At 40.6% G+C, this 25,767-nt stretch overlaps 1 protein-coding gene across 1 annotated transcript in view; it reads left to right on the forward strand.

The window, feature by feature from the left end:
* FRMPD4 (FERM and PDZ domain containing 4) overlaps positions 1 to 25,767 on the forward strand; it is an 854,311-nt gene that overhangs the window by 49,745 nt on the left and 778,799 nt on the right. The window contains exon 5 of the mRNA XM_032329882.1: positions 14,627 to 14,750. Within this exon, the coding sequence (XP_032185773.1) occupies positions 14,627 to 14,750 (124 nt within the window). The remainder of the gene's footprint in view (positions 1 to 14,626; positions 14,751 to 25,767) is intronic.

Below are 25,767 nucleotides of genomic sequence, written 5' to 3' on the forward strand. Positions count from 1 at the left end.
TAGTGGCTGTGAAAACAGAGTGGCCAAGACAGCAGTGCAGATCTGGTTCAAAGATTGGTTTAGTTTTCTTGCAAATACAATTAGAATGGTATTGTTTTCTTATTTGTGAATGTGGAAATAGGTGGCTTGATTTTTTTTAAAGCACATCTCTGTGAGCTGTGTAGGACCTATGAAGATGGGCTACACAGAACTCAGTCTCTACAGGAAGGACAACTCCAACAATAGCCAACAGTGATAGCCACAGCCTAGGGAGTCCACATTCTGTGCTGGACATTGTCCTAAGGTGCACTCCATAGGTTTTCCACTGAATCCTTATCATAAGATTCATTAGGTAAGTATTTTCAGCGCTTTATGAGTATGGAAATGGAGGCATAGAGAGACTAAGACATTGGCTGACGTTCAGGTATCTAATATGACTAGTCCAACTTTGTTATCTCTAGAGGTAATTCTCTTAACCAAGGCAGATTATGTAAGTGGTAAAATGAGTGCTGATGGGACTACACCAGCTCCTTTCACACATTTGATTCTCCTGCAAGGATATCCAGATTGTAGAGTAAGCCAAATCAAAATGCTCTGATCTGTACAAGGCTTTGCCATAGGAAGAACTACTATGTGGCCTGGTCTTATGATATCTTATGTCCATCAGCTAATTGCTTTTGGGAGAAGGACTTCACCGAGTAGTAGTTTCCAGGTAAGTAGTTCAGGTAATAAAGGACTGCAAACATTGAGTTTAAGCAATAGCAGGGGAAATACGGTGTAAAAGCACAGTTCTCAGTTCTGAGGTCTTGGAAATCCACAGACAGCTGCTGAAGGCCCAGGATAGACAAATTCTGTGAGCTGTAGTGATATCTCCAAACGTGTTTGTTCACACATCATCTCAGCAAAAAATGCTGAGACCGGCCATGAATACTGTGTGTGTATTTCTAGATTATACACAGCAGTCCCCTCATACCTGTGGTTTTGCTTTTCACGGTTTCAGTTACCCTTGGTCAACTGCTGATCCTTCTGACGTTTCATCAGAAGATCATCAGTAGGAGCTCAGTGCTCCATCACAGTGCACATCACCAGTCTTACATCATCTCAACACGCAAGCATTGTGTCATCTCATCATCACAAGAACGATGAGGACACCACAATATGATATTTTGAGGAGATAGACCACATTCACATAGCCTTTATTATAGTATATTGTTATAATTGTTCTATTTTATTATTAGTTATTATTGTTTATCTCTTACTGTGCCTAATTTATAAACTCTATCGTAGGTATGTATGTTTAGGACAAAACATAGCGTAGATATGGTTCGTTACTACCTGTAGTTTTAGGCATCCACTGGGGGTCTTGCAATGCATTTCCCTTGGATAAGGGAGGATAAGTGTACTACTAAATTAATATATTAAGAGATCGTCAATGAGAGTTTTATTTATTTTTTTAAGGATTTCTTTATTTATTTGAGAGACAGAGAGAGAGAGAGTTGATGAGCAGGGGGAGGGGGCAGAGGTAGAGAGAGAATCTTCAGGCAGACTCCCCACTGAGCACAGAGCTCACGACCTGAGTCAAAACCGAGGGTCGGATGCTGAACTGACTGAGCCACCGAGGTGCCTCTCAATGAGACCTGAGACTTTTAACATACATCAGGTTTAGTAAGATTTTGCAAAGTAATGGACTGAATATGTCTCATGGTTTCTGTAAAAGTTTTAATTCCAGTATACTTAACATACAACATTATATTAGCTTCAAGTATAAAATATAGTGATCCAGCTCTTACATACATCACCAGGTGCTCATCATGACGAGTGCACTTCTTAATCGCCATCACCTGTTTTACCCATTCCCCCACCCCCTCCACTCTGATAGCCATCAGTTTGTTCTCTGTAGTTAAGAGTCTGTTTCTTGGTTTCTCTCTCTCTCTCTCTCCCCCTCCCTCTCTTGCTCTCCCCCTACCTCTTATGTCTTCGCTCATTTTGTTTTGTTTCTTTAATTCTACATATGAGTGATGTTATATGGTATTTGTCTTTCTCTGACTGACTTATTTCACTTAGCATAATACTCTCTAGTACTATTCATATCATTGTAAATGGCAAGATTTCATTCTTTTATTATGACTGAATAATATTCCATTATACACACACGCACACACACCCAACATATTCTTTATCCATTGATCAGTCAAGAGACACTTGGGCTGGTTCCTCATAAAACCATGAGGTTCATAATATTATTGAAAAATATGGTAATGGTTTGTTTTTATAGTCTGGATGTTTATTTTTATTTTATTTATTTTATTTATTTATTTATCACAACTAGGCAGAGGGGTAGGCAGAGAGAGAAGGGGAAACAGGCTCCTTGCCAAGCAGAGAGCCTGATGAGGGGCTTGATCCCAGGACGCTGAGATCATGACCTGAGCTGAAGGCAGAGGCTTAACCCACTGAGCCACCCAGGCGCCCCTGGATGTTTAGTTTTAAAATATTTTGCAAATTTTGATGACTTTGTGCTACCATTAGCCAGTTTCTAAAATAGAAATATACTTTTGTGCTGAGATTGATGGCTAACAGTACCGTAGGGAGCCTTCTTAATTTCAATGTTGTGTGGCTGATTTCTCCTTGGATCTGATTGTATCAGTATTTTTCAAGGACTGCATATCATAACCTATTGGTAGATTATAATATTAATAGCACAACCTATTGGTGGATTATGCTATTAATAATAGCTAATACTACTTTTTAATAGAATAAAAGGCAAAATGTTAGATACAATACAAATAAGTATTGTTTTAAGAAACTCTTCTTTTGGTTATATACCCCTATCTCTGTATCTGTATATACTTACACATCTATATATAAATACCTAAATACAAAATTATGATGTGAAATGTGATAGTCAGATGCTTTTGAAAGTACTGAATTGCATCATTATTGTTTTTGTCCAGGACTTGTCATTGTTCAAGAGGTTATAATAGAAGAAGGAGAAACGTAAACTCTATTTTCTTGCTTTTCTCTTGTGCTTGCATTATTTCAATGAGTGTCACACCTTGATTCCTTTACACAGAGCTTTTTAAGCCATTCATGAGTTGCCTGAGTGTTCTTTTAGTTCCAAGTGGAGAATATAGTCTGCAAATTCACTTAGCCAGTATCAGCTGCAACAGAACAAAAGTATTCCAGGTGCCTGACAAACCCTTTGGTAACTCTTTTCCCTCAGGAGATTTCCAGTAACATACTCGGCTCATTACCGTCAGATATCCCAACTGAGAGAGAGTACCACTGACGATCTTTATATGACTTGTTAGCAAAGCTTAATTTCTTTCTTACTATTTTAGACAAAAAACATGTTTAAATTAAAGTGCTGATACTGTTATCTTGCAGCCGGGTGGATTGTTTTGGGTCATGCCTGCGGGGCGTGGGTCCTGCTCTGTAGACACATTCTCTAGTTGCAGCCACCCCTGCCTTCTGTTTTGACCTCCTGTCACACCACTGTACCTGCTCTAGCCTGACCACATTGAACATCCCAAACAAGTTCCTGCTCAGGCCATTTGAATCGGTGCTTCTCACTATCCCACATGATCCCTTTGAGTCTAGATTTTGCCATCATGCTGCATTTGGCTCAAAAGATACCTTCCTGAAGAGGACCTTCCTGATTATTGTATTTCATATAGCCCCCTCCTCTTTCCACAGCCCTAACTAACCCTCAGTTACTCTCGATTCCATTATTCTCTTCTACTTATTTGTTTTCATAAAAGTTATCACTATCTGTTTAATCCTACCCCCACACTCTAAGCCTTCTAGATGAGCCTCTAGAATGAGATATTGTCTCCACAGTATACCCCAATATTCCCAGGATGTTTTGGGGGGGAGCTGGTAAATATTTCTGGAGAGATTCAACAAATGACTGAACATTTCTCCTGTCCCTCTGCCTCACTTGAGCCAGTGCCTTTGGATCTAGTTTTCTCATTTTTCTCTGAAACCAGTTCCTTCCCATGGTATCAGTTGGCAGAGACACTGTATATTGAAGGGTGGGTGGTTGTAGGATAAGCCAAATGCTGTGAGAACTCCCTGGAAGAAATGCTCATGGACAGGGGTTGGGTAGGGATGCTGGTCCTGGAAGTCCTGATGGTTTATTTTTTGGTAATAAAATGATAATTCCACTTACACATTTGAGAACAGAGACTTACAACTCCCGATGAATTATGTTGTTAGCTCTAAAGGACATCAAAGTTTTATGTCCATGGACAATTTCCATGATCAGAAATTTGATCTTCAATTGGAGATGTTTTCTTGAGACACGGTTAGTAGAGACTGCTAAATTTTATCCCTGTAGACAAAGTATTACACTCTGAATTTGGAGTTAATCGACTGTACCTAAATTCACCACCACCCTGCCTTATGTGTGGTACTCGGTAGACTCTTAATAGGTATGAGTTAGATGAATAAATAAATAAACATAGTCAGTCATGGGATTTGGGCCTGGGCTGGCTCTGACATTATTTAATTGTGCACCGTGGATCAGGGTCTGACAGTCCAGGCCTCCATCAGTTTTTATAAACGAAGTTTCATTGAAACACGGACATGCTCGTTTGTTGAAGTATTGCCTTTCACATGCCAGCAGCAGAGTTGAGTGGGTGTGACAGAGACCATATAGCCCACAAAGCCTAAAATATTTACTACTTGGATATTTACAGGAAAATTTTGCTGACCCCTGGGCTGGAGAATGTCACTTAACTTTCCAGGGCATTGATTTTGTCATTCGTAAAATGAGTTAAATGGACTCAGTGGTGTCTGAAGTCCTTCTCAGATCTCACATCTGTATTTCCTGGAATCCAGGAGACTATGTTTGGAAACTCAAAGTGATGTGGATTTAAGGTTACCCTCAGTGTCTTCTTAGAAAAGAAGATTTCAGAAGCTATGTGTTCATTAAATGAGCATAAATATTTTACCACATGTGTCTTAAAGACGTGTGGAGCATTCCAGGTTGAGTTAATTTCTCTGGTTTGGTGTTTAAGTGCTTGGATCAGCAGACTTACTGTGCTGCTTAGTTCCTTCCCACTGCTTTTACCAAAGGCTTTGCTAAAGCGAAAGTCAAGAGTTTGTAAAGAAACTTTGAAAGGTGGGTTTGCTTATTATCTATAATGCTTTAGGTGTGGGTCTAGTATATTGAATTAAGAAGTGAAAAATCATGTTAAATATAACATTAAAATCTCAGCTGAATTTCTTTGACTTACTATGAAGTTGTTTATGGGCCAGATAAGAAAATTATTAGTTGCTTACATGTTCCAGAAGAAAAATTCTGGTTTGGGAAGAAAAAATTGTCTATTAAGTTAGAACTAATTACTTTTCTCAATTGGTTTTCTTGTTTGGGGTTTAAATTACGAATGCTTAAGCGAATAAAAGCCTCATGGATACCTTTCAAAGATCATTAGATCTGCAAATACTTGGTTCAGGTCACAGAATTTGCACTGGATATTTCTTCTTGCCATCTTTGTCCTTAGCTACTCCTATTTCCATTGCCGTACCCTATATCAGAGATCACAGAAGATGAGCAAATCATGGAGTCAGGAGTCTCTAACAAACTGAACAAAAAGAAATGGAATACATTGAATTTTTATGTGAGGACAAGCAATGAATTACAATTCAGGGGCTCTATCCCTTATTCATTAAGCAATTGTTGAGCATCTACTACGTGGCAGTTCTACACCAGGAGCTGGAATATCTCAGTGTTATGTTATCTTTTACAGAATGCTAATCTATAGAAATTTAGAGATTTCACACCATGATCCCACTCGATTTTCACACAAAACGTTGAGAGGGAATCAGAACAAGGATTCTGTCCAACCCTAAGGTTTGTGTGGACCCTTCTGGGGGAATATTGGAGTGGATAGAGTAGGGAGGTGAGTCCAGCCTGCTCCGGCCTCCTCGAGGTGAGTTTTTAAAGATGGGATCTTGCTGTGTGAACTGGGGAACACCAGGCACCTCACTGACCTGAAGTTTATGTCCTACTCTGTCTCCCAGACCCAAGCAGGAGGCTGGATTTTCAGCTCACAGCAAGAGCATCCCTTCTGGGTCTACATAATTACCAGATAACTCTGGTGCTCGCCCAACACCCCCCCCCCCAACCAATCTCAAAGAGCTCCTTCTCACTTGGGTGTAGAGTATGGGTGTCCATGAAATGTGAATATTCTTTGCACATCATCCGTCAGTGTCTGATGACCTAATAATAATAGAAATAGCATCTTAGACCTGTCGGAAGGTAACTCTCTTTGCCTTTGGGTAAGTAACTCCCTGAGCCATAACAAGGGAGTTGGACTAGATTATCTTTGAGGTCTTTCCCAGTTCTTACTTCCCATGATTTTTGGACTTAAACTTGATTCCCAAATTAACTCAGCTTATGCAGGGCTCATGATCCAGAGATATCACTGTAGCAGATGCTGTCACGGCAGTGCCTGTTCATATCCCCTTGGCACTCCCTGTTTCTGCAGGCTTTCACTATCACTCTGCCAGAGGCTTTCATCTGGCTGCTGAGACATGCTTGGGTGGAAATGCAGGGGAATTCAGATCCCCAGCAGTGGTCCTCCACTGAGGCCAAATGTGAGCTGAAGAAAGACATTGCAGCGTTCTTTTTCCTTGGGGGAGACAGTTCTGAAGTGGGTTCTCACTTAGCCCCAGCAGTAACTTGTTGGTTAGTGCACAGCACATTGACTTCCTTCTCCCCTCTCTTATGTCACCTCCCAAATTAGCCACTTGCACTCCCATCCTTCTCTGAGGGTCTGCTTCTGGGGGAGCCCAACCTAAGACTAGCCCCAAGCAAGTCCTACTGCGATTCATCTAGTAGCATATGCATTAAATCACAGTGGTCCGTTCCTTGAGGAATATATCTTGTTTACCCCGACTAGGCTTAGCAGATTTAGCAAATAAAAATTTAGGACTCCTAGTTGTATCTGAGCTTCAGATAATATCAAATAATTGTTTAGTATAAGTTTATCCTATCTCAAATATTACATGGGATATACTTACACTAAAAAAGTCATTATTTATTTGAAATTCAGATATGGTGGGGGTCCTGTATTTTACCTGTCATCCTGAATCCCAACTCTCATTGGGCAGCTAGACCCATTCCAGAGCTGAGGAAAAGAGGGTGATTGGGATTGGCTTAGCAGATGTAGAATGTAGAGGGAGTGAATAGCAATGCTTTAGAGATAAGGACATGTCCTGTACCAAATAGGAGATGGGTGTAAAGTGGTGGATGAGGAACCATCAAAGAACTTGAGCAAGGAGGCAAAATCCGGGTACAACAAAACTGCAACCAGCCATCTCAAACATTGTGGGGAAGGAGATGCCAAAGTCAGTGAACTTGCCCAGACATTAATTCATTTCTCTAGCCCCGCTGCTTTGCGCAGTACCTGGCTCACTCTGGGTACTCAGTGAACACTGAATAAATGGGTAGGGAAGGAAGATTGGCGGAAATAGGGAATTCTCTTTTGTGAGCTTTATGGAAAATGCTGCCCACTAAAAACTGCACGGGGCCTTTTTAGAGCAATGACTTGCATCTGATTATAGAAGCATAGAAAATATGAATTGCTGTGTGAATTCTAAGTAATGAGCTTTTCTAACCCTTTCCTCATTTCTCATTGCAGGGACCATTCAACTTAAATCTTTCATGGCTAGCCAGGTTTTTGAGTGCCACTTGTATGTTCAAAGCTAATTTAGCTAATAGCCAACTTATCTGAACCTCGAACAATATTACTGGAGCATTTAGATTGACAGAGGGAGTTTAGGATGAACATTCCCCATTCAATTTCAGAAGATTGTAATCAATTTATATTTTTAATGACATTTTCTTTTCTTCCTGCAGGGAAAGTAGAATCTCATCCTATGTTTATTATGTCTAACTATAAGTTCAAAGTTGAAAAAGATTGGTTTTTATCCTCAGCAAGCTATGTGAAATTTCCTAACTCTTTTATAGAGAAAATAAAAGGAAATACAAAAATAAATGAATGCATATAGATAACAGAAGAGTAGCTTTTCATTAAAGTCACCTTTTATTGTTACTAGACAAAAACATTTTTTATGAAACTCTAATCAGGCCAGTCTCCAAAGGGTGGTTTCAACTTTGAATCATTCATTCTATGGCTGATATATCTTTAGAGTTCATTCTGCGTTAACAGTATGTCAACCACATGAGAAGGGCAGAAATCTGTATATGGAGAAATACCAAAAATGTACCTAGGAATTCAAAATAATATACATCTTACTGTAAAATTAAAGATGTATTTGTTCTAACTTTTCTGTCAGTAGTATAAGTTTTCTCTGATGCGATAGAGCTGTTAAAAAGAAAACCATAGACCCCAAATGGAGTCACTTACACCCGGCCCACCTCACCAAACCAGGGCTTAATCCCTAACCTAATCGCAGTTTCAGACTTCCCTGGAAATGTAGTCTTAATGGGTCAGTCTGGAATTTTCTGGTTAGCACCAGTGAGGTAATCTGCCACATAGACTCTCTTCTATCCCCCAAAGGGAGATGATGTAATCTGCTCTTTCTTTATCTCTGCTCCCTTCTGTCTATAAAAGCCTTCCATTTTGCACAGCAACTTGGGTTCCTTTATACTTGCTGGATGGGATGCGGCCCAATTCATGAATCATTCAATATAGCCAATTAAATCTTTAGGTTTTACTCTGTTGAATTTTTGTTATTTAATAGAGCCAATGATGTTACTTTGAGGTTTATTACCAAATCTGCATGGTACTGTCATAGAAGTATGTAAAAGAAGTAAAATGAGGTCTCCTATTTCTGAGAGTGGCAGGGTCAGTCATTCAGACCAATTCCCTAGATAAAATATTTTTTATAAAGCTTAAAATTACCGAAGAGCTGACAAAAGCACAAAAGTGAAGAAAGATGTAAAATAACACGCGTTGGCGAGGATGTGGCGAATCGAAACCCTTGTGCATTGCAGTGGGCATGAAAAATGGTGTAGCTGCTGTGGAAAACAGTTTGGCAGTTTCTCAAAAAGTTAAACATAGAAATACCATATGATCCAGCAATTTCACTCTTAGGTGTATATTCAAGAGAATCGAAAACGGGAACTCAAACATACTTGTACACCAATATTCATAGCAACATTTGCCGCTCTAGGCAAAAGGTGGAAACAACCCAAGTGTCCATCAGCAGATGAATGGATAAAAATGTGGTCTATCTATTACCATGGAATATTAACTCATCTATAAATAGGGGTGAAATTCTCATACATGTAACAACACGGATAAACTTTGAAACCATTATGTTAAGTAAAATAAGCCAAATACTAAAGAACAAATACTGTGTGGTTTCACTTACATGAGGTATCTAGAGTAGGCAAATTCATGGAGACAGAAAGTAGAACATATTTTACCAGGGACTGCGGGAAGGGGTTATGGGGAATTACTACCTCAGGGGTATGGAGTTTCTTTTGCGGATGATGAAAAATTCCAGAAACGGATAGAGGTGATGGTTACATGGCATGTGAGTGTACTTAATGTCACTGAACTGTACATTTAAAAATGGTTAAAATGGCAAATTTAATGTTATGTATATTTAATCACAGGGGGGAAAAAATGAAGGAGAAACCCGACAGGTAACTGAGCACAGAAGTTGCTTTTGACCTAATAGCATTTACCAATTTTCAGAAAATTAAGACCTATTCTTTACAGCCTCCTGCATCAGGAGAGACAGAGAGCAAAGCATAGAGTCTTTTTGTTAGGTTTTTAATACTCATCTCATTAATTTTATCATGATTGTGTCCATGAGGTTTCTGACTCAGAGACAGACTATCAGTAGTGTTATTTACATAGTAATCATTGCAGTGGGTCAGGAGAGGGGGGTAGGGTTGTGGACATTGGGGAGGGTATGTGCTATGGTAAATGCTGTGAGGTGTATAAACCTGGTGATTCACAGACCTGTACCCCTGGGACTAATAATACATTATATGTTTATAAAAAAATTAAAAAACTAATAATCATTGCATTGGCTCATTTGCCCCCAATATTACAGCCTGGGGCCTCACAATGAAAGTCAGATAGAAAAAAAATCTCTCCTTTGAGGGACCAGATGGTCCATAGAGGAATGGAGAAGAATGCATGTTCCCTGCTCATGCATAAGAGAAACAGGCAATTGTCTTCCCCTGTTCTCTTAAAAAGAGGGAATAAAACTTTTGCTTCTTGGGGATGGGGTGAAAGGATCTTGGGTTCTCACTCCAACCTTTTTTTTTTCCTTTTAATTTGACAGAGATCACAAATAGGCAGAGAGGCAGGCAGAGAGAGAGAGAGGGGGAAGCAGGCTCCCTGCTGAGCAGAGAGCCCAACATGGGGCTTGATCCTAGGACCCTGAGATCATAACCTGAGCCAAAGGCAGAGGCTTTAACCCACTGAGCCACCCAGGCACCCCTCACTCTAACCTTTTAGAATGTATCTTTTTTAATGACTAGCTAAGCCTGAATGACTGGTTTTCCAAGGCCCTGAGCCTTTTTTTCCCTTGAAATGTTAACACATACCTCCAGAGTTAGGAGAATCTCGCTGGAGTTCTCTCAGTATCTATCCTGTTATACGTGACTTTCCCAAGGCTTGCTCTTGGCTCTGAATCCCAAGTTTTCAGCAAAATTTATTCAGAAATCCCCACCTCTGCAGAAACACAAAAAATATTTTCTCTGCACCCACCCTGTTGAATACCACACTTCAAAAATTTTGATAAAGTTCAGTTTATCAGCTCTTGCCACTATTTAATAATGATTTCCCCATAAGATCAGGACCAGGGCAAAGATCTCCCTGCTCACCACTTCTATTCAGCATTGTACTGGGGGTTCTAACCAGTAAATTAAGGCAAGGGGGAGAAGTGGGGAGAGAAGGACAGGAAGAGGAAGAAGCAGAACGGATTTCATTTGTAGATCACATGATCATCTACGTAGAAAATGCTAAAGCATCTACAAGAAGCCTACTAGAACAGTAAGTGAGCCTAGCAAAATTATACCCAAGTACCTGTAATGTATGGCAGAATGTGATAGCTGCTTTATAGAGATACGGTGTCCTTCCCAAGTACTGAGGTGGTGAGATTAATTCTCTTGGAGAAAGTGGAAGGCATCATAGGAGGTCAGCTGTGAATCAGGTGTTTGAGGAAAGATTGATTTTGGTCAGGAGGAAGGCAGTTGACGTTCTAATGGGAGGACAGAGAAAAAACAAATGTTTGGAGATGGAAAATCATGGCACTGAAATGTCAGACCTTGAATGTCAGACCTAGAATTAAGGACTTGATCTGAACAATTTGGAACAATTCTCAAAGCCTTCCTTAAAGTGTTATAAAATTATCTTCTCAGCTATAAAATAATAGTCTTATTTTCCTGTTGACTAGTCAAAAAAGATGATTATGTTCATAGGTAATTTAAAATCACTCAGAGGGATACCTGGGTGGTTCAGTTGGTTAAGTATCTGCCTTTGGCTCAGGACATGAACTCAGGGTCCTGGGATCGAGCCCTGCATCAGGCTCCCTGCTTAGCAGGGGGCCTGCTTCTCCCTCTGCCTCTGCCCCTCTCCCTCCTTGTGCTCTCTCTCTCTCTGTGTCAAATACATAAATAAAATCTTAAAAAGTAATAAATAAAATCACTCAAAGTGTACCTTAGTATTTTGAAGTAGGCAAAACAACCCAGTTTGATGTAAAAACAAATGAGAACATGACATGAAACGTTTCAAATGTGCTGCTCTTGGATATTTACCATCTCTCCATAGAATCCTAGAATATAGGCTTTTTGAGGGTAGCAAAACGTGATCTAAGTCTTTCATATTTGCCACTGTGCGGACCATTTGGTAGGTGTTTAATAAGCCCTTGCTATCCAGCAATGATGCAGAACTGCAGCAGTTCACTCGGTAGCTCTTGACATTATTAAGAAATGAGCGTTGCCAAGTTAAGAAAAAACCCCTAGCACACAGCCAAGGAATAAACATGGGAACAGGCTGGAAATAGATTTATTTCTTGAAGCTGTTTCTTCGAGGACCCAGCACTTACCTGGAGGGTCCTTCCCCCCATCCAGGCCACACTGAGCATCCTGGACATTTCCCAAGGCAGACAGCTTCCTCCTCCTCCAGTCCAGTTCATAGAGGAAGACATGGCTTACACATTTCAGGACACCAATGTGCTCTATTCAATACTCGGTTTCGCCTTCCTATCCCAAAGCACATGGAGCAGGCATCTTTCTTCCTCTGCCTATTCCGTACCCTTTTCTCAGAGGAGCCTGAAAGCACAAACCTCAGCACTTCAGAGACTGACCCCTCCACACTAATTTCTAGAATAAGCCCTGGAGTGGACAGGTGGCTGTACTGACACAGTTTACCATGTGAGGAACTTGCCTTCCTTTGGGTCACACCCACTCCTACTCAGAAAGCAAATTCTGAGGCCCCGAAGGCTGTTCCTTCTCCCAAGACAATGTCCTGTCTGCAAGATTGCACCCTTAGGCGGGCCATCCTTCTTAATGACAAGATGTCCACCATCACCTGTGGACTCGAACTGTGCTTTTGCTTTTGAAACCATCTGCCTCATTTTCCCAGTGTTGAATTTAAATAGACTGCTGTTATTGTATTTAACTGAAAAGACTTCTTCTTCTTCTTCTTCTTTTTTTTTTTTGCACTAATCTGAGGCTCATAAGGAAACATCTCAACTGGGGTTAGTTAAGGTTACACGAATAAGCAGGGAATCTATGTCCTCATTATCTCTGCCTTGATTTGTTTTGCTGTCAAAGATCAGCTCAGAATAGTTTGCCAGAGCAAACCTTACTTGCAACGGGATGACAGAAACCAAGGTAAAATGAAGGATGTGTAACTAAGGAGAAATTAGCATATTTTAAACGGCAGGTTTGGGAGACTTACAAACTATAGTAGTGTATTAGTTAGGACTCTCCAGGAAACAGAACCAATAGAATACACACACGCACACACACGCACATATTGGGACAAGGGATCCTAGAGGTATATTCTAAGGAATTGGCTCGCGTGATTCTGGAGGCTGAGAAGTCCCATGATTCGCCATCTGTAAGCTGGAGACGCGGGGGAGCCACGGGTGTAAGTTCTAGTCGGAGTGACTGAGAAGACCCATGGGCCAGCTCAAGACTAGGCAGAGAGAGCAATTTCCCCCTTACTCCCCCTTTTGTTCTATTCAGACCTCCAGTGGACTGGAGGAGGCTCACCCACATTGGGGAAGGCAGTCTGCTTTATTGAGTTTATGGATTCAAATGTTAATCCATTTGGAAGCACAGTCACAGGTACACCCCAGATAACGTCTAACCAAAAATCTGGGCACCCCATAGCCCAGTCAAGGTGACACAGAATTCATCATCACAGGTAGTGAGCAGTTTAGCAAATATCCATGGAGAGTTGGTACTCCCCACCCCCGATATGTCTCCATTCTGACAAATCGAATTGGCCACCTGCATGTCAGTTGTATGGTTCACCCACAGCCTTGACTTTTCCTACCACCTGTCTTTGGCAGGAGCCTATCTCAAATGTAAATCCCGTTCTTCCTCTTTGGAACAACTTCACCAAAGAAATGAGTCTAGCACAGTGGGTTCAGTTGGGCGTGACTGTACTTCCTAGGGGATATTTGGCAAGGTCTGGAGACATTTTTGATTGTCACAGCTGGGGAGATGCTGCTGGCATCTGGTGGTTCAAGGCCAGGGATGCTGTTCGGCACCTTCTGATGTAGAGGGCACCCCCACAACAAAGAAATACCCGGCTCAAAATGTCAATAATGCAGAGGCTGAGAAATCCCGGTCTAGAGAAAAAGAAGCATTCCAAATTCCCATGTGCCCCCAACCTCCCCCATCTTTGCCACGAGAAACCCATGCTTTCTCAAAGCTTCCCGGACTGGCGTTTTTCCACTGGGTTTAAATTACTGGGTAGGATCTAGCCTAAAAATTGGCAACTTTTGAATAGCTTTAAGGTAAACATGCTACCGTATCAAATTTGGATGAAACACAAGAAAGCCATGAGAGAAGTCAGGCAGCACTTTGAAATCTGAGAGAGCTGTGTGAGTTGCGTGCGGGTGGCTTCATTCCAGCTCATGGCGCAAAACACCCCATAGTGAGTTCTCAGAAGACGAGAAGCGGATATTCATTTTCGTCAGAGGCAAACGCTGAAACTGCAGTTGTGACCTCTTCAGACCTTCAGAAGGTGCCAGTTCATTCCCAGTGTACTACCACTTTGATTCTAACGGCACTGGGTTGTCTTGTTTCATAGTGGTCAGGGGCAGAACTTCAATCAGAAGAAATCTCGTTTCTGGACTGGTCGGTTTATATGCTCTATTCCGAGCCTGATTGCTTTTTTCTTAAACGGGTAACCTGTGCAACTTTGCTCATGGTCAGAAAAAAAAAAAGTCCCTGTGAATAATTTACAAAAGACAGAGCTGCTCCTCTTTCGCCTCCTTAAATCTCTCCGAGCACGTGATTGTCTGAGCGTATCTGGTTTCCAAGTAGCTGAGTGATGAAATATGATTGGCCTCTCGGCATTGATTCCTCCTGTCCTTCCTCTCTCACTCTTCATGCCTAGCGGTTAGTTGTTTGCTAGGGTACAATCATTCTTCTTTTAAAAGAATAAAGAGCGAAGTTCTTTCTTTCCATCCTTAGGAAAAGGTGGGCTGTTTTGCCTTCCTACCATGGACGAGGATCTTGAAGGAGAGACTTGGCAGACTTTTTCCACTCCCTGGGGCTTCGGCCAGGCAGTAGAGGATGAAGGAGAACATACCTGCCAGTGAGTACTAGTCCTCAAGTACGGATATCTGGGGTCTTATCATTGTTTTCTGAGATTAGCTTATGTTTTTTGGTAAGATGAATTTATTTGGACATGGGTTGAAGACCATGTCTCAGAATTATACAAAAACGATGCCTTTGCTAGAAAACCGATGGGATCCTTATGAGTTTTGTCTCAATAATTCTAATTTTTAAAAAGAATATTGGAGGTGAAGCAGGAATATCTTGTCAAAGAAAAGTGTGACAACCATACACTGCTTTGGCTGTTTATTTCCTTAAGACTCACTGTCTAGAGGCACTTTTGGGAAGAGAGAAACTGATTTTAGCTGCTCATCTTTATATATGGTATTGTAATAGGTTATCATTCACAGTAAACTTTGGACTACGCTTTTTGCAAGGGAAATTGGATTGTGCTGTGTTTATTTTCTTTTAAAAGTAGTAGCTCTCAGTGACAAATGTATCTATCAGGATGAAAAGTTTTGATTTTGAAACAGAAAATGCTCTATTGGCTATATACATTAGTTTGTATTTCATTGCTTCTTTATCTTCAGTGGTCTTGATAAATAAGTTTTTCTACTTTGGAAAAAACTGCTTTTTACAGAAAGTTCAGATCCTTGATGAGTGGCTTATGGTTTATATAAATATGTAAGTCTTTCTTGAGGTTGCTGAAGTTTCAAATGTGAGAAGTTTGTCAGTAATGCATACACTTTGGAATGCTAATTGGAAAGTTTCCAGTCATTCTGCTATTTAATGCTTTCTCATTAATCACTGGCACCTATGAATTTGTTTAAAATGCTATTCTTTCAGCAGATTCTATGATTATTGAGTGTTTAAGCATTGCAATGAGAACATTGTGTAGAGGCCCACATATAAAAGAACTGCCACAGGTTAAGAAAAGCTCTCCAAATGGGTAAAATTCATTAGCCTTGACTTTTATCACTTGACACTTTGAGCCAAATGTGTTTAGAGTTGCCGTAATTTTCCATAGTAGTAGTCACTTGTTAGCACTATCTGTTTTAAAACATTTTTACAGTTTGCATGGGTGCAAAGGAAACCTCTTTTTGTTATGTAGTTCATTGTAGAGAAAATTTAGAAACAGAGGTTGTCATTCTATGGGATTAAAATACACAAGACTGTGACATTTTAGAACTGGCAACTATGATGTCCCCAAACTGTTTGCTTGTGCCATCATTTCATTGGAGAACTTTTCTTTTTAGTGTGCACATTTTCTTCCTGATTTCATACCTGAAAATGAAATGATTGACTGTATTTGGATTAAGGAGAATGACTGCTTAAGTCCTAGGATCCTGAGATTTGTGTCTCTTGCTTGCCTGATCAGTAACATGAAAAGAAATAGACTCAGCTCCAAGCTCATTGAAGCGTATTGTTTACAGGTTGGGGAGAAAGTAGGTAATGAAAGAGATAAGAAATACTGTAAATCAAAATACTAAAGCCAAGCCACCAAATTCCAGTTTGATGGTTTATTGGCCATGGTTTTAGCTCCACGTATCCGGTGACAAGTCTCGTGTGTCTTGTTTTATTAGAATTACTGCTAGATAAGTTTCTAAAGACTGAAGATCTGTGTTACCCATGGATGTGCTTAGTCATTAGATGATCTGAGTTAGTATATTATTAGTTTTCTTTTTATACATAAAATATGATTTTATTTTTATGACTCAACACAAAAAGCAAACCATTATTATTACTTCAGCTCATGTGTAGAGTGGAGGACGCCATCAGGTATAGAACATAGAACTTTTAATGGGGTTCAGGATTCAATGGGCAGGGGCAGTCTTACGGAGCAAGTGCTGCCGGTCCCGTTCACTCAACTGAGTCTCACTCGTGCTGCTGACTTTTCACAGGAATAAGATCCAAAATCCTTAGTCTGTCCTTCAGCCAGGCAGTACAGGCTCCATAGACTGGGAGGTCCCTGGGAATGGTTCACTTTCCTGAAGTTTTATAACCTTCAAAATTAAAGGGACTTGAGGTTGTTTTTATTGTTGATTAAAGAGCACCTGGTTTTTCTTTGCCCAGTAGAGTAGCCCCACAGAATGGTTAGGACCGTAGTTTCCAGAACTAGTCTGACCTGGGTGTGCACCCTCCTGCTTCATTTACTGGCTCTATGGCTTTGGGTGACTTTGTCAGTTTCAGTAAAATGAGGATTTGTAAAATGAGGATCATACCTACCTCATGGGGATAGAGGGGTAAGTTAGTTCTTATTAGGAACATCTCCTTTCCCAGTGCCTGGCTCATCCAATTATCTGCCTACTGAGGATGATTCTTACTGTTCACAGGTAAGCTAGGAGCAGTAATAGCAGAGCCTTTCAGAAGTGATCTGGATCGCAGGCCTTCAGGTCCAGCTTAAGTTTGAGAGGAAGTTATAGATTATGTTGCTGTATCTTCTGGTAGGAAGATTCTAGTCTTCTAGTAGGAAAAATGATTCATTTAGAACCTGGTAGGAGGAGTGATTACAGGCGGGTAGGAAGGAATGTAATACTTCTCTGCAGTTTCTTTGGTTTTTTAAACACAAAGCTTGGTAGGAAGTATAATGAAAACACTAGTGAGGTTAAAAATAGAAGTAAAAATAGGATGAGTTGATTTCTGGTTAACGAATATTTGTGGATAACCTACCATTGTGCTGAGCACTGGGGCACGAAGATAAAAGTCAAGGCTATAGTGGGGTGCTGCACTACACCTACTAGAATGGCAAAAAGGACAGCTGCTGGCAATGCCAAGTGCTAGCCAGGATGTGGAACTACCGGAACTCTCACTGATTGCCAGGACAGTGGACCAGTCAAATGGTATAGCCACTTGGGAGACTATTTGGTAGCTTCTCATAAAGCTTAATACATGTTTGCAGTAAAACCCATACAGTCCCATTCCTGGGTCTTTACCCCAGAGAAATGAAAACTCATGTTCACAGACAAACCTTTCACAAAAGTTTATAGCAGCTGTATTCAAAATTGCCCCAGACTGGAAACAGCCCAAACTTCCTTCAACAGATCCATGGATAAACAAACTGTGGTAAATCCTTACAATGAAATATGACTCAGCAATAAAAAGGAACAAGCTATTGATACACACAACTATTTTGGATAAATGTCAAAGGCATTATGCTAAGTGAAAGAAGCCGGTTTCAAAAGGTTATGTACTGTATGATTCCATTGATATGACATTCTCCAAAAGACAAAACTGTAGTGACAGAGAGCAGATCAATGGGTGCTGGGGGTGAGGGTTAGGGAAGGGTGTGATAATACCTTATGTAACGGAGCTACTCTCTGTCCTAACTGTGGTCCTCATTACAGGAATCTATACATGTGATAACGTTTATAGAACTTTATACAGCAAAAAGTCAGCTTTACCATGTGATAATTTAAAACATGAAAAATGAGAATACAGGGTTCTTGCCCTTGAGGAGTTCACAGGTGCAATGAAGGACAAACACAAATATTTATAGCATAGTGGGGTGAATGCAGTGATTGTGGCATGCTGAGAGCATGTCAACTAGTGTGATGTGTCCTGCCGATATGCCATGACTGGGTTACAGGTATACCCAGAGGTTGCTGCACAAGGACTGTGGTGTCCTGAGACCCAGGCCAGTTGCTTATGGCCAGGAACAGCCTGGCCCCTTTACCCTTAACCTTCTTCTGTGTGCACCGAAATGTGAAAAAGCTTGGGAAGTCCTAGTTTAAGGTATTACAAGAGCACAGAGCAAGAGCAGTTTGCTTGTCCGGGAGGACAAGGGTCCTGGGAAAGACTCCATAAGGGAGGTAAAGGCTGCAGTAGGAAACGGAGGATAAGAAGGGCTAGGCATTGCAAGCAAGTCAGACCTTGCCTGAGAAAGGCACAGAAGAGGCCAAGTGGGATGCAAGTTGGGAGCTCTAGGGTTTTCAAGATTACAAGAGTATGAAGGGTGAGGTGGGGCTAGAGAACTGAGATTGGGAACAGATTTCTGGATAGCCTTGTATAAGAAAGGAACATTTGGGTTTTTGATAGTTAGATTCTGAGCATATTTAGAGATGGATAGGGAGGAGGCAGCAGAGAGGGCGATTTGACGGAAGAAGAGGAGACTGGCAGGAGGAGATCATGGGAAGAAGCAGAGTGTTCAGTCTCAGCTGTCAAGTGCTGGCGAGCACTCTTACAGTGTGCAGTCGTCATGGAAGACTCAGCCTCCTGGGAAGACCTTTTCACTCATTCGTTCATCAGTTCATTCAACAGATCTTTACTGAGCACACACCTGCATGATAGGCACTATTGGTCCTGGGGATCCAACAGTGAACAACACCAAGTCCTAGCTCTTGTGGAGCTGATATTTTAGGAACTAAATGAGCTCAGCTTTGGACAATTTTGAAGTGTAAAGGGACTCTGAGGTAATAATACGTAGTAGACAGGCCCTCTAAAGACCAGTCTGGGCTGAAAATACAAACAAGTAGTCATTGGTACAAAGAAATCAGAGCCTTGGGAATTGGTTCAAGAATCCATTTTTTATATGTCAATAAAGCTGGGAAAAAACCCATTTATTTTTTCACCAAAATTCTCAGTGAATTGTCATTAAGATTTGTTCATATGTGTGAGAAGGAGAGATGCATCTAGCTTACACTTTAATCGCAAGGGTGCTTATCTGCCCAGTTTCCTTTTTTCTGACATCCTGGTAAAGTGTTCTCTAATCTTTCTAGAAGAGATGGTGTTAAAATTAACAAATGTTTCTGACATGCAGAGCATTATACTAAGCTCTGGGGTGGGGAGGGGATAGAAAAGAAAGAGTAGATCGGGTCCCTGTTCTGAAAACATTTAAGAGTCTCACAAGGAGAGCTAGCTCCTTTACCCTTTGTGTTTGTGGTGCTTGAGAACAGCCATAAGCAAATAAGTAGAAATTCTAGGTTGCTAAGGGTACTGAATCTTGCTGTACATATGCACGGGCTGAGTCGCAAAGCAATCATCAAGGACATTTCCAAAAGGAGTATGTTCTGAAATCAATTTTTGATGACCTGACAATAATTGGAATGACATAGGCCAAGTTCTCGGCTTTGACTTTGGGCAGCACAAATGGGCATGTGATATTTTGAAGAGATTCTTTTAATGAAATAGTTTTAACCCAGACGTGTTGTCAGAGCTATTGTGACTCAGGTTCCTATTGATGCTACCATGTTGATGTGACCAACCCCTGCCCCCAACCAAAACATTAAAATTCTAGCTGTCCTGACAACCAGGAAATAAACAAGTGATGTCGTTTCTCCATCCTGAGGCCTCATCTCCTTGTGGTGGGTTTGGGACATTTGGGAGTCAAAAGTGAGAAGGTAAAAGGTTCAGGCACCATCTGGTGGGCAAACTACCCATGACAGAATCATGTGCTAACCATTGTCAGCTTATAAAGGACTTTTGGTCGTTCTAAGCTCAGTTACCACTCATTTTTGGAACTGCCATGGCATCTTGAATGGTCTACATCTCATGTTATTTAATTTCACTTTTAAAATGACAATGGCTCAGGGCGCCTGGGTGGCTCAGTGGGTTAGGCCACTGCCTTCAGCTCAGGTCATGATCTCAGAGTCCTGGGATCGAGCCCCGCATCGGGCTCTCTGCTCAGCAGGGAGCCTGCTTCCTCCTCTCTCTCCATCTGCCTCTCTGCCTACTTGTGATCTCTCTCTGTCAAATAAATAAATAAAATCTTTAAAAAAAAAAAAAAAAGGAAAGGAAAAAAAATGACAATGGCTCTACTTGTTTACATGTAACAACGAGTTCCACTTAACTCAACTAAAAATTTAACTTATTTTCTTTTCCATTTGATAATTCAGGGACAGACATCTCTGTTATTTGAAGTCTTCTCGAATATACTCAGTTTTATTCATCAGTGTTATGTTGGACACTAAAGGTAAAGAGGAGGAAGAATTTATGTGTCTTTATTCTTGGCTCCATTTTGTACATAAAGTCTTCAAATAAATTTCTAACAGATCTAATGTATATTATATTAGAATATATATATTCTCTCTGTATAGAATTCATTTACTAATATTCATTTTTAATTGGTGTCTTAAGAGTTAGCTAAGATACCCTTAAATACTCAGTTTTAACAGATTTTAAAAGCTCTTTATTGCCTTTTTATTATAAATTTAATGCATACTTGTAAAAGTTAAAAAAAATACTGAAAGGAATAAAGCTGAAAGTAAAAGTCACATAATTGAGGAGGGGCTAAGTATAGCACAAGGATCAAGAAGTCTGTCATATGCATGGCTTAGTGATCAAACACCAATTTCACATTTTGGGAGGGACGCTTTTGAGGGACCTGACTCTCAATTGCTGAGTCATGGTGTTCCTTGCATAAAAGGGGCCCATCAAAACGACTGTATCAAAACCATCATGTCGTTCCACTTCTGAGTATTAATCTAAAAGAATTAAAAGTAGGATCTCGAAGAGACAATATCCATTCATGCACGTTTATGGCAAAATTATTCATAATAGCCAAGAGGTAGAAACAACCCAAATGTCTACTGACACATGGATAAGCAAAATGTGGTCTATACATACAAAGGAATATTCTTCAGTCTTTAAAAGGAAAGGAAGGGGCACCTGGGTGGCTCAGTGGGTTAAGCCTCTGCCTTTGGCTCAGGTCATGATCTCAGGGTCCTGGCATCGAGCCCAGCATCGGGCTCTCTGCTCAGAGAGGAGCCTGCTTCCCCCCATTTCTGTCTGCCTTTATGCCTACTTGTGATCTCTGGCTGTCAAGTAAATAAATAAAATCTTCTAAAAAAAATAAATAAATAAAAGGAAAGGAAATTCTGACAAACACTACAACATAGGCAAAGAACCTTCAAGACATGGTGCGAAGTGCAATAAGACAGATAAAAACCTCTAATACTCTCTTATATACCACTTATACCAGGCATCTAGAGTAGTCAGATCATAGAAACAAAGTAAAATGGTAGTTGCTACGGGGGGCTGGGAGGGGGACTTGTTGTAGAGCTTCAGTTTCCCAAGATGAGAATAGCTCTGGAGATTGGTTGCACAACAGTGTGAATACACTTAACACAACTGTACACTAAAAAATGGTTAAGATGGTAAGCTTTATGTTACATATATTTTACCACAATTAAAAGATTTTTTAAATATTAAAAAAACAAACGTTGTATGTCAACACAGCCTGCCTGGATGTGCATACCACCTACAAAATGAAAATTCTTCTTCCAGTGCCACGCAGACCTGAGGTATTGCTCTTGGCTTCCAGTGTCTCGAAGGCAGTGGGCTTCCACAGTAGACACAGGGGACCCATGAATTCCTCCATACTTGATGCAAATTCTTATCTGTTGGCGTATTTTTCTGGGTTAAAGGGCTCATCACTTTTTTTTTTTTTAAAGATTTTATTTATTTATTTGACAGAGATCACAAGTAGGCAGAGAGGCAGACAGAGAGAGAAGGAGGAAGCAGACTCCCTGCTGAGCAGAGAGCCCGATGCGGGGCTCGATCCCAGGACTCTGGGATCATGACCTGAGCTGAAGGCAGAGGCTTCAACCCACTGAGCCACCCAGGCGCCCCACTTTCTTGAGTTCCTCAAAGAGGCACATAAACTCCCTCTTCACCCAAAAGGCTTAGAAGTACTGCTCAACAAATTGTCTCTATTCGGTAAACTTAATTAACTATGCACAAAAACTATTATTTCAAAGCTTTGAGTTGAATATATACTCAAATAAAGCAAAATCTTATTGTGGATGCCTGGCTGGCTCAGTCGATAGAGCATGAGATGCTTAATCTCAGAGTCTTGAGTTCGAGCCCCACATTGGACATGGAGCCTACTTTAAAAAAAAAATCTTGTTGAGGCTCGTTTATGTGATTGATGATTCCATCTGTAGTTTCAGTGGCTGGGATGAATTTATGGCCTCATACTTATAAAGCCAAAGTTTCTTGTGAAGTGCTTGTCTTAGAGGGCACCTTATTCTACAGATGCACATGTCCCCAAGGAATCGTATTTGTTAGTCTTGCAGCTTTTCTCTCACACATCAAGAAGGTGTATCCGATAATAATCAATGATTCAAACCCCGCCAATTTGTACTTCCCATTCATAATTTTCCTCCAGTATGCACTTCTGTTTTCTGATTTTTTTAAAGATGATAATTAAGCAGTCTTCTGTTTTAGTACAGTGGATTTCTAGAAAGAAACAGCTGGGAGATATGTTGGAATTACAGAAAGGAGATCGATTTAGACATCGGCATCCCCCACCGCCCAACCCCGCTCCCCTCACCACCCCCCTCCACCGCCCAAGCCCCTCCCCCTTACAAAACACAGACAAACCCAGTGCTTTGAAAAGCAAACAGAGAAGTCAGAAGGTCTTTCCCTAGGCAACTGAACATGCACTTGAAGGACCCTCCTCTGACAAGGACTGTGCTTTGCCCTTTCAAAGCCTGCTCTCAGGTAAAGATGGTTATCCTATAGTACAGATAATTGCTGATGGGGTTGAACACAATCCTCCCAGGGGACTGGGGCTAATGGTTTGGAAGTTCTGTGCCCTGAATATATTTGCTGGGGGAATACCTTGTCACCTTTCCAGTACAAAATTCAAAGCCCAAAGTGGGGGAATAGGCATGCACACGCACATACAAACCAGCTCCAGTAATCACATCTTTCATTTTTTCGTTGTTCATACTTCTGTTTTATTTATTCTGTTTCTCTATTTTAAAGTATGATTGTTATTGTTATCTGATAATCATGCCTTTTTTTTAAAAAAAGATTTTATTTATTTATTTGACAGACAGAGATCACAAGTAGGCAGAGAGGCAGGCAGAGAGAGAGGAAGGGAAGCGGGCTCCCTGGTGAGCAGAGAGACCGATGTGGGGCTCGATCCCAGGACCCTGGGATCATGACCAGAGCCGAAGGCAGAGGCTTTAACCCACTGAGCCACCCAGGTGCCCCAATAATCATTTCTTAATATTAGCCCTCCCTTCTGACTCATGATTTTGTGCAAATTATTCCCCGCCTCTGGAATGTTTTATCACTCATGTCTCTGCTCAAATGGCTCCTTCCTGGAGAAAGCTTGCCCACATTGACGTCCATTCATTTAATGACTCTGCTTACTAACAGTGGATCTGACACTGAGCTCTATGCTAGTCGGAGGGTAACATTATACCACTACTGAGCCAGTCTTTTGTCTCTGTGTAAGTATGCAAACACTTGACTATGATTTTTTTTTTTGATCGACTATGAGTTTTGGTTGAAACTTTCATCTAAAATGGGTACTATTCTGAGGTCTCACATTACCAGTATGTCAGGATTGTGTTTCTTCTCCCTGTGTTTTCATGAGGAAAGAGGTAGCAAAATGATAACATAGATAAATGAAGTTTTGAAAAGGTGCCTACAAGATTAATTTCCTGTTCTAACAAAGTAGATTGATTTATTTATTATCTAGTACAGTTAAAACATGATTTGTAAGTACATAATTTCCTTACAGAAAATGCTTATGAGGTTGAGAAAAATAAGTACCTTTTTATATTTTCTTGCATCTTAAATATGAAACTCATTTTATTGGAATATTATTGGAAAATTTTAATTCTGAGGTTTCATGTGACCAGTAGCAACCATTAAATCCAACATATTTCCCAAAAAGCACATTATGACTGAGATGTAGATGAGAACCCCAAAGATGATTACTGTGTTCATCAAATCCTTTATGTTTATTTTCTGGTACTAGTTTGTGTACACCTTTCGTCTTCAAAGCTCTAGTCATCTTTTGGCTTTAACACTACACCTTCACAATTTTTACCTCTATGACATCTCTGCAATTCTGTTACTATTTCTGGAGCATATGTTCTATGATATTCTTATATCCTCACATTTTGCTAGTTTAGTGAAATTACGTATGCCATGTCTATTTAAAATGGTCACTCTTGGGGTATCTGTGTAGCTCAGTTGGTTAAATATCTGCATTTGGCTCAGGTCATGATCCCAGGGTCCTGGGATCAAGCCCCACATTGGACTCCTTGCTCAAGGGGTAACCTATTTCTCCCTCTTCCTCTGCTTGCCGCTCCCCCTGCTTGTGTGCTCTGTCTCTCTCTGTCAAATAAATAAAATTTAAAAAAAATAAAACAAAATAAAATTGTCATTTCAGGGCACCTGGGTGGCTTAGTCAGTTAAGTGTCCGATTCCTGATCTCAGCCCAGGTGTTGATCTCAGGGTCGTGAGTTCAAGTTCCATGTTGGGCTCCATGCTGGGCGTGGATCCTCTTTAAAAAAAAGAATTGTCATTCTCTCTATAAAGGACATTGAGTACTTTCTAGAATGTATTTGTCAGTAGGGCTGACTTTTTCAGTTTTCTATACCAGATTTGAACACCACTGCTCAGTCATTACATACTCATTTTTACTCGCCTATTTATTCAGATTCAAGTTATACCTCCTCTGTTGGACTGTTCTCTGATAACTCTAGAATACACTAACTGAACTTTTTCTAGGTGTCCGTATAATTTTGTTTTTGATGTAAAAATATTCTGATTCTCAGATATGTGCTTAGTGTACTGTTACTGATTGAGGCATATTTTCTGATTTTTTTCTTTGTAAAATACTAGTATCCCCAAATACATTACAAATTTCTTAGAATTATGTTTCCAACTTTTCTTACATCACCCAGTAGCCCTGAAAAAATACTTATGAAATTGAATCGAATACAGATGAGAGGTCTTTATGAAGAAGATCTGCTCTAAATGTATAAGTCAGATCTTGGCATATATTCTGCTCTCCAGTTGGTAGACATATTTCTATATAGTTTTTCCAAGTGTTTTGGCTTTTAAAATTTCTGTTCTCTCCTATGCAAGCAGAACATGTGTATCTGCTATCACTTGCTGTGTAAGGAACCACCCAATACCTAATAGCTTAAAGCAGACTTCTTATTTTTTGTAATTTCTGTGGCTTGGGATCAGCAGGGTGGTTCATATACTGTGTGAGTTCTCAGCTGGGGTCACTTGTGAGAGCGAGAAGGTCAGCTAGGGCTGGAATGTCTGCCATGGCTGCACTCACATGTCCGGCCCCTCAGCTCCAGTGC

Source organism: Mustela erminea, chromosome X, assembly GCF_009829155.1.
Source record: "Mustela erminea isolate mMusErm1 chromosome X, mMusErm1.Pri, whole genome shotgun sequence".
Classification (NCBI taxonomy): Eukaryota; Metazoa; Chordata; class Mammalia; order Carnivora; family Mustelidae; genus Mustela; species Mustela erminea.